General features: G+C 39.8%; 1 protein-coding gene across 3 annotated transcripts in view; it reads right to left on the bottom strand.

Annotated features, from left to right (window-relative positions):
• The window catches only part of FBXW7 (F-box and WD repeat domain containing 7), a 161,983-nt gene that overhangs the window by 123,461 nt on the left and 24,846 nt on the right, over window positions 1–13,676 (bottom strand). Inside the window, exon 1 of one of the 3 annotated variants that reach the window (XM_052690262.1) lies at window positions 11,440–11,506. The exons of 1 other annotated variant lie outside the window; for it this stretch is intronic. Coding sequence is in view for 1 of the 2 variants with exons in the window: in XM_052690266.1 (XP_052546226.1) it covers window positions 2,124–2,231 (108 nt within the window). In the remaining variant the exon portion in view is untranslated. Of the gene's footprint in view, window positions 1–2,123; window positions 2,242–11,439; window positions 11,507–13,676 lie in introns of those variants that run through there. One more of the 3 variants, XM_052690266.1, reaches the window with a different exon arrangement.

The raw sequence follows: 13,676 nt of genomic DNA, 5'->3' as shown, positions 1-13,676 counted from the left end.
CAAGGCATAATTTATGCTGTCATTGTGTTTAGAAGCTCGATCACAACAACTTTCTCACAAACACTTTTAAAGGATACATTATGGTGGCACAATTCCTAGATACTGCACACTAACCTTGAGAAAGGTGCATTAAAAGTGAAAGCAAACTACTTAAGCTCATTTCTATCATCGGGTTAACTTCTTTAAATTGAAGTGATTTTCAATTAGCCTCTCAAGCCAATAACTGCACTTCCTAATGGTTATTAAAGCAATACAAAGAACTGAAACATGGTCAGATCGCTGCTGAACCCCCACCCTCAAGTCAATTCACCAGACTCAACAGTCACTGAGGACTCTGGCAGGCTTTGCTCAGAGAAGCCTGCTCCACACCACTACCTTAGAACAGGACTGCTCAGCTTCCAAAAACATGTTTGGGGTCATTCTGCTACTTCAGCACAATGACCGGTTCTTTCAGACTCAAAAACCCATTGTGTGTTGGAGAAAGAGGAACTTTTGTTTCCTTTCTCACGTACAAATTGGTGAGATAGCAACCTATTTCTGCAAGGAGACTGTTCATTTCACAACGTTAGAGCACAGCTAAGAAGGTGACCAAACTGCACACTACATGAGCAGTCAAGGAAATAGGAGCGTGTTCTCATAAGGAAAAATGTGTACCAAGTTGTTTGAACAACCAATTTTCTTTTATTTACCTTCTTTGAAGTGGAAAGCCAAATTACAACTACTGGTTTAAATTATATGTTTCTTGCTCACTGACTGTAATCACACTTGGGTTCAACTGTTACAACTTGAAAATCAGTCCATATATCATTTCTTGAGACATTTTTACTACTTCTAGCTTAGTTAATAGGTATTTAAATCACCTATTGTACACAACATACAGATGTGCTACAGCCTAAGTGACTGTCCTCTTCTAAGCTTCAGTGCACTGAAGGTTTTCTTGTTTCATACTTCAGAGTCCACATGAGACTCTTCTAATTCCTTGTGCGTTTTTTTCCTTGCGGTTTTCAGTCCAAAACTAGGTATAACAATTAAAAGCTATTTTACTTCCATTAAGCTTCCTATCATGTATGAAATGCCATTAAAAAGCGCAAGCACTCCAAAATAAATGCTTATTCTTGCACCATAGCAGATACAACTTAAGAGTGTACTTTTAAAGTGAGAAAAATTATGTGTAAACTATTAGTAACCATTGTCACATGCTCTGTGCTCATGCTACTCTCCAATTAATCTGCAGATGAATGCTCTATTATGCACCTTGCAAGACAGAAGCTTAACAAGACGATGTTTCAATTTTATCAGCCTAAGACAACTTGGTCCAAAAGGCTGACTCAATTAAGCTCCAGTTTTGCCGGATCAAAGCTCCAATGACTTTTTCCTACAGTAAAATCCATATTTTCATACGGAATATTTTTTGTTTGGTTTGGTCTCCAAACAGTCAGCTTTAATGGAAGGGAAAGGAGGGGAAAAGAGACACAGTAAAGAGGAGGAGACAAAGCACGTGCTTCCAAAACATAACATTTAACAGATAATATACTAAATAGCAGTCAATGAAGAATTGTTGTCTACTCCCCCCTAGACCTTGAACTAAGCTTAGAGTGAACCAAATTCTCAGGAAATGCATGTAACAGGTGTGCTCATGTGATTTATGGATAAGCTGACATTCACAAAATCAGCTAGGAATTGCCAGTTTTACATACAAACAATCATGTAAAGAACCCAGAAGCTAACAAGTATTAAAAAATTTAAATGAATTTTCATTGTTTTTGGAGAATACAGCTAGAGAAGTTTTTATTCTGACAAATTAGATGTTGCATCTCTTAGCATCTAGCAGTTTCAGAGCAACTCAAGGTAGCAATCAAAACATCCATTAGAGTGCTCCACTTCTCAGAACAAGCAAGCAAGTGGTTGTCAGTGCAGCCAGTAAATCACCTGATCCTATTACAAAATCAATTACTGCAGCGCATTTCTATTGCTATACAACCTGATAATGGCTAAATGATATCGGATAGCTACTGCAAGGTCAAGAAAACTGCTAAGAACATCTGAAATTCATCTTTTTTCATGTAAATCCAAAATATGCAGCACCCTTTTAATGGTATATTTAGAATGTAAAATATAGTTACCTTCTTCGGCTGATTGAGACATTCAATGGATAGTCTCTGCAACTGCTGTGTTGTATGGCTGAAAGATAGAAGACTGGAGCAGCAGGTCGAACAGCCCAGCCTCTTCATTAAAGAAGAAATAATGCTGCAGCCACAGCCACACATTGACTTACTTAGACGAGTTTATTCCTCACAGAATTAGGATCGACACTGTCCCGTACAGACTCAAAATTGGCCAGCTGCCTCATTCTGCAGCCTACTGGCTGAAATTAGCACTGCTAAGCAGAAAAGCAGCCCATATTTCTCTAAAAAAAGATATCAGCAGTCTCATCAGCAAGTAAAACCTTGCCTTTAAAAGATGTGCACGTTTTCCCCTTTACAAAGTAAGCTGCTCTAAAGAGAAGGCCAGCTGCCCAGCAGAGGAGTAGATGCAGGGAAGGTAGTCCCTCCCAACTGCTCACCGACTCTTCCTGCCGTGGCTCCCGTCACTTCGGGGCCCTTCTAGCCCCCCCTGCAGCACAGCCTATCCAGGCCAAGCCCCGGGCAGGGGCGGCCACACGAGCAGCACAGAGCCCCACCCTGCCGGCCCCACGCCCCTCATCCCCCCAGCACCCTGCCGCCAGCATCCTGCCTCCTGCTCCCAGCACGCTGCTCTCACAGAGCTGCTGAGAGCCTCGCCTCCTGTGCAGGGCAAGGACCCTCCAGTCACAAGGGGAGTGTTAAGAACTCACTTGTGCTGCGCTCAGACCGACTTCTTGCAATGACTGGGGAAGAAAAAAAAAGTCATTTGCCACATCTGAATGCATGAGATAAACGCTACTCAGGTCTATTAAATCCTGAAATAAGAACAGCTACAACAAAGCTACGTGAGTGAGAATAATAATAGAAGAAGTCAACAATAATAATTTAAATCTAGGATGAAAAAAGCATAAGAGAATTTCAAGTACGATGTCAAAAGGTACGGGTACCAACTCTCCAAGCGAGTTACAGACAGCTAGTATAAGCAGCTTTAGGAAGGTCTGCAAGGAGCCCTTCTCTCTGAGAAGGAAAAAGCAGCACAGAAAGGCAGAACTACATCTGACTACTCACTTGAATTAAACAGCTCTCCTAACCTTTAGGAAGTCGTACACCCTAGTTAAAAATATTCTCTATGTTTCTTTAACACAAAATTGCAGTTGGAAATATTTTGTCATTACAAGAGATACTAATGCAATAACTACATCCCTTTTGCTTTCTATATAAAAATCTAAGTGATACTGGAAAAAGCTTGTATTAATTGGTTTAATGAATGTATGCAATACTATTTCTGAAAGGACATCTCACGTTAACACAACTGCTTAACCTGATTATGGGATAATCTGACTTGAAATCATTGTCACGTTCATAAAGCTATCGATGCTTGTCTCACTCAACAGCATCCTTTTTATCAAAAGGTTAAGCAAATGCAAGTGACACGAAAGCAGCTTAAGCGAATATATTTACAGAGAACTTCTCATTATCATGCTGCATTCCAAACAGAATCTCTCTTCTACTCCCTCCCCTCCCCTTTTCTTCCTCTCCCCTCTTTCCCCCTCCCTCTCCTTGGTTAAAGCTGAACTGAGCCTCTCCCTTCACCTTGCTCTGCCCTTTCGATATTCACGTTTCTATTAAATCCATTTCCGGTCTATGTCCAAGCATGCACAGCAAATTGCACAGTTAAAAAAAACCTTCCGTAGATAAAGACTACAGATGCAAACAAGCAAAATAATGCAGTAACCTTTTACTCGCCTGCTGGAGGTACTGTCTGCTGCATAGAATTTTAAATCCTCATCTGCAGATGCAATTGAGCCGGTATTGCCAAGGACTTTGCTCTTCCTGTGCTGATTCTACACAGCTATTCATCGAAAGAGCACATTATATTGAAAACTTACAGTAATAACAGGTAAAATTACTTAAATGGTTTGAAAGACCACTTGAAAAGAATCAGCTATAGCTCTGACCAGTCACATTTCAGAGATGCCAGACACATTAGTGAAGAAAGTCTCATTGCTGATGCATGCTTGCCAGCAATGTGCAGGATGTGGAAGCAGAGAGAGCTAATGAAAAAAAATTAATGCACAGATTTAAAGTGCAAGGACCGAGCTCTCACATGCAAAATTGCACGTGTCCTGCATGCCACAGGAAACATCTTTTTTCACAAACATTTACTGTTTGTACAACTAAAAATACGGTCAGGAAAATCAACCCTCACATTCCCTTCCTTCATTTACGTGTCTGCCAGTAGACTGCAGGTAAGTTTAAATATCCTCACTGCACCTCTGTTCCTCATAAATGGAAGCTCTAGCTTTGTCGTTTGGCAGCACATGGTGAAGGATTGCACACATACCTTAGAGACACTTAAGGAAAGCATCAACATTTTCGATAATTGTTTTGCATACAATAAGGTTAGGAAGCACAAGGATACTTCAACAGAATTTGTATTATTCTTAGCAGAAATTAAACACCAGCAGTAAAGCCTGCTATTCATTATTTATGAATTTTACCCTTCTTCACGCCGTTTCTTTAATGTGCTATTGATTTCAGGATGCACACAGAGCCACTGACAGACAAGACCAAGCTTCATAGAATAACTATCAGCCAAATTAATATTTCCAGGAATATCAAGGTAATATCATTCTAAGAATTTTTTCCTATCTATAGACAATGCACTTCTACTGACAGTGACATAGTTAAAAAATTAATTCTTTTCCTCCCCCAAAAGCATCCTATGATGTCATTTAAAATAGGAAGACAGACGAGTTTTGCACTGCTGTTACCACTATATTGTTTCTTTTGATTTTCCAGCAGTTGCTATCAGCGTAACTTCCAATGCATTTTTTACTCTCTAAGATTCATTTTATCTGAAAATTCCCCCCCCCCCCCCCCTTTTTTTTTTTTTCTCTTGGGTACTTCCTCATTTCCAACTAAAATATTAGATGCATAATGCTCTTCTCCATAATATTCATCAGCAGGACAAAGCCACATAGGCAACATCCTTGGAACTGCAAATACTTTACAGAATACCACCTATTACTATTATTATTACATAAACTTGTACAACTTCCACAAACTTGGTGAAACCTGAACTTACAAACACAACAGGATTGTTTTTGGCTCTTGGATGCTCCGTCCCTGGAGGCATTCGAGGCCATGTTGGATGGGGCCCTTGGCAGCCTGGTCTAGTATTAAATGGGGAGGTTGGTGGCCCTGCACATGGCAGGGGGTTGGAGATTCATAATCACTGAAGTCCCTTCCAACCCTGGCCATTCCGTGATTCTGTCATTAATTGAGTCTAAACTACGTATTTTTTCACAGTACCCAAAAAACTGCTTAACTGGCATGCCTAGAGGGAAAAACATTCCTTCATATAAAAGAGCAATAGGTAAATATGTAAAACATAGCCTCTAACTGAAGGCTTGCTAGTAGTAATTAAAAAAAAAACAACAACTGCAGTAGGAGAAGCAGAAAATTGCTTTAAAAACTACACTTCCTGTAATCTCAAGAAATCCAGGACAATTCCTACTAAAAGATATCAAAACGTTCTTCAGATGCTTGAATTGTCACATCAAAGATTGCAAATTGAGAGAAAAACTTGAAAATGAAACTAAGAAGTCATTGAGCACGCTGTCCCTGCAACAGGCAGGTTTCTGTGTAGTAAAGATCTGAGAAAGAATTTCCCATTTTCAGCAGTGTAGCCCAAGGCAACACAACAGGCAAGACACATACCTCGCATTTGCAGTGTTGGACTCATATGAAGCTGAGTCAATGTGCCACCCTCAGCCCTTTAGTAGCACAGGCACACAACTCAAGCCCTGGCCTCCAAGAGCTCAGAAGCACTGTGATGTTGAGAGGTTTGCTTCTCATTCATGTGAGCCAGTCAAGAATCCACACCACTGCTATCCTCACCCTTAAGAGCACTTGCTGCCTGAAATACAGTGACATATGTAACTAGCTGAACCAACAAACATTCCAGTATAGATATTGGATCATCATTAGACTCCCAAATTAGAGCCTCCCTTAGCCTACAGGTGTACGCACATAGCCTTCTCATCAACTCCATACTGTGTTCACATTCAGTATTCATCTTGCAGCTGTCCATGTACCTGGATTCTGCTCAAGAGAAAGTGATGATACCAATTTTGCAAGAACCACCCCCCAAAGGTTAGCAGACTTCAGATGCTCACTCATTTTATCTTAGACTCATACACCAATTATATTTGTCTCAATTTTGCTAGAGTATTCCATGCCGATGAAGTGATATTTAACATGTATTGCATGCTGATGCAACGAGGAAAAAAGTTTTATCTGTATGTGATTGAAGTACTCTCAACGATTATTTGAACTTACTCATACACAGCCTGAAACAAATTTAAGGAAAAAAATCATAGAATGGCCTGGGCTGAAAAGAATCTCAAAGATCATCTAGTTTCAACCCGCTGCTACATGCAGGATCACCAACCACCAGACCAGGCTACCCAGAGCCACGTCCAGCCTGGCCTGGAATGCCTCCAGGGATGGGGCATCCACAACCTCCTTGGGCAACCTGTTCCAGAGCTTCACCACCTTCTGAGTGAAAAACTTCTTCCTAATATTTAATCAAAACTTCCCCTCTCAGGAAAGCCAAGGTACAGATGGACCTGAACTTGGCTAGGGAAGTGAAAAAATGGTAAGAAGGTGTTCTACAGGTTTGTAGGCAGGAGGAGATGGAGCAAGGAGAGTGTTCCCCCTATGATAAATGAGGATGGAAAACTGGCTTCCGCAGACATGAAAAAAGCTAAGGTTGTTTCTACGTGCATGTGTGCGCATTGCTTTTGTTGTTCTGATTTTGTTTGTTTTTAAACACAGCACAAAAATACAGCAGGAGATTATAAACCAACTGAATACAATAAATTAGTAATCCTTCAAGTAGATTATGAAATAAAATCACATTAATATACACGGCCTATTCCTTCTCAATATGCTAACGTTACCTCAAAGTATTAAACAAGTTTCTGAAGATACCCACAGTGTTCTATCTCTGACACTGGGTGACTCTCCTCCTCTGGAGCTCCAGGAAGCAATTTGGAATGAACACTCAGTTGACTGTCAATTTGTAATCCAGGACTGAAGCAGTTAATACTTCCCTCAGCACAAGCACCAAATACTTCTCTTTCAGAGCTCTTCTTTCAGGCTGTCTGCTGATTTCACAAGGAAACGCTATCAATTTCTGCTTGGTACCTTTTCCTAAAGGTGACTTAATTACAAGTTGCTGCCCTTTTCCAAACAAAGGCAATGAACAAAAATCATGAAGCAGTGTAACAACGGACTTGATGTTTTACAGTAAGAAGAATGTTGCTGTAAAACACAGCAGAAGCAAGTGGTTGGTCACTTCAGAGCCATTCCACTCATCCATTTCCACTCATATTTACAGAGGACAGAGGAGGACAGCCTACCTCTCTAAACAGTCACCTCACAACCACAGAGAAGGTGCTAACTGTCCTACAAAATCACGGGTTAGTAACCAGAGAATCCCTGCTAGACCCTTGAAACAGAACGCTTTAGACTCAGTGGGACTGAAACACCTAGTTCAGAGGCAGGTGCACAGTTGATGCTCTGCACAGAGCACACAGAAGAGGAGAAAGACTTTCAGGCAAGGCAGCAAACTTCCAACAAATTACCACACAGACAAAAGAAATAACACCATAAAAGCAAGATCTTTAATTCCCTTTATCTGGATAACACTTTTAAAGAATTAATGTACATCCTTAATTTTAAAGCTTGCTTAACCTCATTAATTTATTTACTCTCCTCAATAATCGAGGCCTTCACAGAGCTGCAGATTAAAGTCAATTTTCTGAAATCCAGCTTCTCAGCAGCATTTTCTGAAAATGCCAGGAACTCCTGGAAGCACAACAAAACCAAACAAGAACTCCCAAATTTCTCCTTGCCTGAGTGCATAGGAAAGCAGTCCTTCAATTCCTCGTTAACTAATGTGAATATTTCAAATAAGAAACCTCGCAAATCAACTTCAAGATTGAAGAGAGAAAGAGAAGAAGAGCCTTATAACGATCAATGTTCCCACTGTACTTCATGTGGCTCTCGAGAACCACAACAATGAAGCCATTCTAATCCATTCTGCTCTTCAGACTGCAGGAAACAAGTGGATTGGATTTTGTTATGTTGAAGACATAGAAAACAAAGGTGACTGGCCACTTCACACAGAAACTTACAATGCTAACATAACCGTTATTAAATAACGTGTATTTTTGTGCCCTGCTTCTCTGCTCAAGCCTCACCCTCCATCTACAGGCTTATATTAAGGCAAAATATTTGCAATGGATATTATCTTCCAAAATATTCTATCTCAAGCCCTCATTCACTGTCAAGTACATTTTCATTACCGTGTCAGAGGTCACGGTGCAGATCTGTCTGCACAGCCTTACCCACAGCTTATGTTAACACTGTCCAAATACACGAGTCACAGGGAAAAATGCCAGCTTAACATCAGGTTAGCAAAATTTTAAAAGCTACTTTTAATGTAGATAGAAGTTCATAGCAGTGCACAATTATATTTCATTCCCCTGAAAACTTTCAGGTGAAAAGCTGAGTTGCCTTAGTGGCAGAAGCTGGCAACATTTAATGTGAAAAAACATTAGCAGACTTCATGGAATCAAAGTAGTATCTTGCCTGCCAAGTGCAAGAGTCTCTCTTAACAGAGGTACTTATGCCAGGATACAGATTTCAAATTCCACACTGCCATACAGAGCAGTAAAGAGGTGTAACTGTCCACGTAGTCAGACAGGGAAGAAACGGAAAGCTGATTCGGCTGGAAAATAACCCTCAAATACAGAATGCTCCAAAAAAATCACCTATGTTGATCTCTGTGCTATTTCAGTACAAATTTGGTAACAGAATACAAACTGAAAAGGAAAATAAGATGAAAGGGCATGAGGAGGCTGAAGATGCTGCTGTTTTGAGGCAGAAAGGTTAATATAGGACCTCACAACCAAACCCAGAAATTCCAGGTGCAATGACAACATACTCATTTGCTGCTTTGTTCCTCACTCTGTCTACAAAATGAGACTAATGCTTACTATGGCATTACTTAATATGACAGTAAAGAGGTGAATGACTACGTTATTGGCTTGCTGTATATCAGTAACAAGGGGACAGAAAAGGAGGGATACAATTTTCAAGGCAGGACAAGAAAAAGCAGCTGACAAGAAGTTGTTTGGGGCTCTTTTTGTTCTTTTCCTGTAACTAAAGTAAAGGGAAAATAAAAGCTAAGGATTTTGACAGCAAGGAGCCAGCTTGCCGAAGAGAAAAATGTTCAGTACTGAGCACAGAATTGCAGCAATGAACATACCACATCTTGCTCAGAGAGAGCAGGAGCTCCATCACTATCACACCTCTGAAAGATTTCACAAGCACTGCATGCTCCACCTGTTTAATTATCTACAACTGCCTTCGCATTTAACCTGCGTGTAACCCCAAGCCATGACAGGGCAGAAGAGATGACTACGAACCACTGACATAATTGTAAATATTTAGCTGCCAGCTGGACATCCCAAACACACTTTACCTATTACTAGAACAAAATTTTACTTCTAATCAATGACCAGTTCGTGTATTTTAAAGCACACATTTTCTTGGACACTCTACAATCAATAGGAGCACAAAGGTTAGGCTTAGTAAGATTATCGCGATGGGAAGATAATCAGAATAAACGGAAAAGCTCACCCCTGGCTCGCAGTAAACTCCATAAAGAGAAATCTCCAGAAAGAGATCCTTCCCCAGTGGTAATCAGCACTTAAATGGGATCGAGGAGAGGTGGAGCCAGGCTCCATCTCTTCTGGTAGCACAGGTGAATTGCCTTCACCTGTGCTCCCATGGCTGACTCATTGCTTGCCTCAGGTGGTCAATCAGAGGTTCAGGCCACAATCAACAGTTCCCATATGGGCATTAACGAGCTTTAATTGATTTGAGAATGTGCAGACCTGCTTAGTGGTGATGGCATAAGCAAGGTCACCTGTGCACACAAGCTGGGAGCTAACTTTCACATCCATGGATCTTTCTACAACCCCAAGCAGCTAGTGGAGATAAAGTAAGCCACCTCAAGTAACGCAAGTTAAAAATGATTAACTTGAAGTAGAAACAGGTATACAAGGATGTTAAATTCATATACAATTAAGTAACTTTAAACAGCATTTATTGTTGAGAGAAAGTATTCAGTTTCCCTCTGTTTCTGAACATTTTTTTGCCCCAGAATATTCTGTTTTCAAGTCATCTTCATAATATGTAAGGCTTGTTTATCGAACTGCAGGAAGTCTGAACTGACTCATATTCAACTATATGGAAGAGTCCTAAATGACAACCACTGCACATTCCAGACCAAGGAGCAGAAAAACCAACAAAAGATGCCTGAACAACTTTGAAAAATAGTTATCATTCTGTTACAATCATGACAACTCTTAGTCCATACTTCAGAAAGCCATTTTGTAAGTTGCAGATTAACATGCTCTGCAAAGCCTTGAAAATCATCTGCAAACTAATCAGTAGGACATATTTGAGTACCATATAATTTCTTTAAGGCAGAAGAACATTAGAAATTATGACAGTAGAAATATTAAACTAAAGAATAGTACAAAGGGACTTTCAAGCAATACAAATGTTTCTGTTAAACACTTCATCTTATGGGTTCTTTCAACATCTAAAAAGCACCATGTGGGCTGTAAGCTGCACCCACTAGCAAACAACCCAAGCAAGCCATTCCCCACTCACAGATTCCTAAGAGCCACACTGAAAAACGCAAGACCTTAAGAATTATGCATGCAGGATCTTCTGTTAGATCAGCAATTCATTTGATTTGTCACTGATTTTGTTTTGGTGGGGCTCTTTTGTTTGGTTGGTTTTTTTTTCCTGGGGGATTGTTTTTGATTTTTTTTAAACATATGTTTAGTTGGACATGAGTGAAATGGAAATAAGGACACCAAAATCTTTTAGAATACACAGCAGTAGGTACCTTTGCTTCTTTTGTGTAGTCTCCATTCAAACACACTTATTTCCTCTGAGCAAGATGCTTAAGTACACCAGCAAGGCAAATTCCACACTTGCTCATGTTCAGTTTTGTTGGGTGTTCTTTTCTCCTGCCATAACACAACTAAACCAGCTTTAACTAAGTTAAAATTTACTGTAACTAAATTATCATTCACTATTTACTACTAAGAAATCACACACCATGTATAATCAATGAATATACAGACATTATAATTAAGAAATAAACAAGAGAGTTTAGCAAAGCAAGTTATTATACCAAATAGAGAACAGATAGAGTGCTTACCCTTGTCCTGGGCTTGTTGTAAGACTCCAAAGGAGAAACCTCCAGAAAGAGATCCTTCCCCACTGGCAGTCAGCTCTTAAATGGCTCTAGGAGAGGTGCAGCCAGGCTCCACCCCTTCTGGCAGCACGGGTGAATTGCCTTCACCTGTGCTCCCAGGGCTGACTCAGTGCTCAGCTCATGTGATCAATCAGAGGTTCAGGCTGCAATTCAGCAATTACCATACCCACCAGAAAAATTTTTTTCCTTTTGTCATTTGATATAAGGGATATATCAGTATTCCACCCTCTCCTATACTACAAACACTCATTTTTTCTATTCTATCACAGCAGCAATGCTACTATTAGATGCAGTATCCACTCTACAGGAGGCCTCACCTACCCCACGTCTCTCACATCAAGTTTTTAAATAAATAATCTGAAGCCTCTGAAATATCGTGCTTTTAAACTGACAGAAAAGACTATTACTGTGCAGAAAACAAACATCTTCCTACATCAATTTGCACCAGAACAGTCAGCAGTGCTCATGTTTATACACTATTCGTTACATAAGGTCCAACATGCTGACTTCCATGTCTTAAAGGAATAGATTAGAAATATTTTCAGGTATTTCTATATGTCCAGGGCTTTTTACTATCAACTAAGAGCAATAGAGAGAGTTTTACTCCATATTAACAAGTAATAATTTACTTAAGTCTTCTAGCAAACTTTGCTTGGATGCACAAAGCGATGGGATATAGGCTATGGACACAACCTGAAACAACAGAAATCCTATGTTCTTAAAATAAAGCTTCACATTACAGCAATCTAATATTGAAGCTAGCCACCTAGTGAAGCTGTGGAGCATCCATCCTAGGAGATACCCAAAAATCTCTAAGATGGTCCTGCTTTGAGTTGGGGGTTGGATAACGACCCACTCTCCAAAATCCCTCCTAATCCAAAGCACTTTGCAAGCCCACAAAACTGAAAGGAGGATCAGAAAAACAGTTATTGTACACTGTGAAACAGTATACTAATACACAGTACATGAACTGTATCTATATACAGTATATACTGATACCTGATTTTTTGCCTGTGAAATTAAAGAAAACGTTTAGAAATAAATGGCTTTCTTGCTTTTAAACATCAGTCAGTAATACTTAGTATTTAAAAGTCCTTCTCATATTTCTTACACAAATTTGTCATTGCTTTCTTTTACCATAGAAAATTAACAAGATCATAAAATAAACTATTACTGGTCTTATTCCTGCAATGATTGACCACTGATCACCAAAATAAGATGACAACATAGAAGTCTTTTGAGAATGTGTAAACAGTATTTCTGCCAGAGGGAAAAGGAAGCAATGATACACACATCACTAGCAATGCTCAAGCCTCAAGTTTTATTATACCACAGAGAATAGGGGCTATGTACATCCTCACAGAGTCAGAAGGCTTCTCCTGTGCTGCGCATGTACACTGAAGCACAGATTAGCATTTCACACAAAACGAAAAAACAGGATGCAGGGTATTTTTAATACATATGTTTGGCACCTCAGTGCACTGACAGGAGTCAGTGGAAGCTGGGTACTTGTCTCTCCATTCAAGTTAGTCCTCCAGCACTCAAGTTGTGGTACTTATAGTGATTGTAGAGTCAAATTTTAATTCTACCCACAGAAGGACCAAAAAAAAAAAAAGACTTCAGTGATCCCAGGAGGTCTTTAATTCAACCTTCTATTCAAATGACAGCCAATACTGAATTCCAACCAAATTGCTTGGGCTTTTGTCCAGTCAGGTCTTGAAAATCCCTAAGAACATAGTAGATGTTTGCATTTTGTCGTACAAGATCTACATATAGATCCTTACCAGTTTAAGACTTAGGAAACAGAGAATACCATAAGCAGAACCAAAACAGAACTCAATAAATGCAACTGCCTGTGTAATTAGAAATGCAGGATTTCTAAGTTGTATAGATTGCCGCAAAGGCAAAAAGAGTTGGTACCAATAGTGTCATGCCACTTCCTACACTGACTCCTTGAAGTATTGCCCAAACATTCTGGAAATAGATTGATATACAAGAAAAGAAAATATTAAAAAAAACATACCAGCATGCAGCAATAGTTTGAGTGGATACAGCAAGAGCATCTGTGAAGATGTGATAAAAGGATGCTGCAGCAGTCACCATGCCAGACGATGAGAGCTGTGATGAGAGGTTTAACTGTGTGGATACAACAAGAATCTCTCAGATTTTCTGCAGGAGCA

This window comes from Tympanuchus pallidicinctus, unplaced genomic scaffold (genome assembly GCF_026119805.1).
Source record: "Tympanuchus pallidicinctus isolate F22 unplaced genomic scaffold, pur_lepc_1.0 scaffold26, whole genome shotgun sequence".
In the NCBI taxonomy this organism is placed as follows: Eukaryota; Metazoa; Chordata; class Aves; order Galliformes; family Phasianidae; genus Tympanuchus; species Tympanuchus pallidicinctus.
Note: the sequence above shows the minus strand (reverse complement) of the source record. Positions and strands in the feature narration are given on the sequence as shown.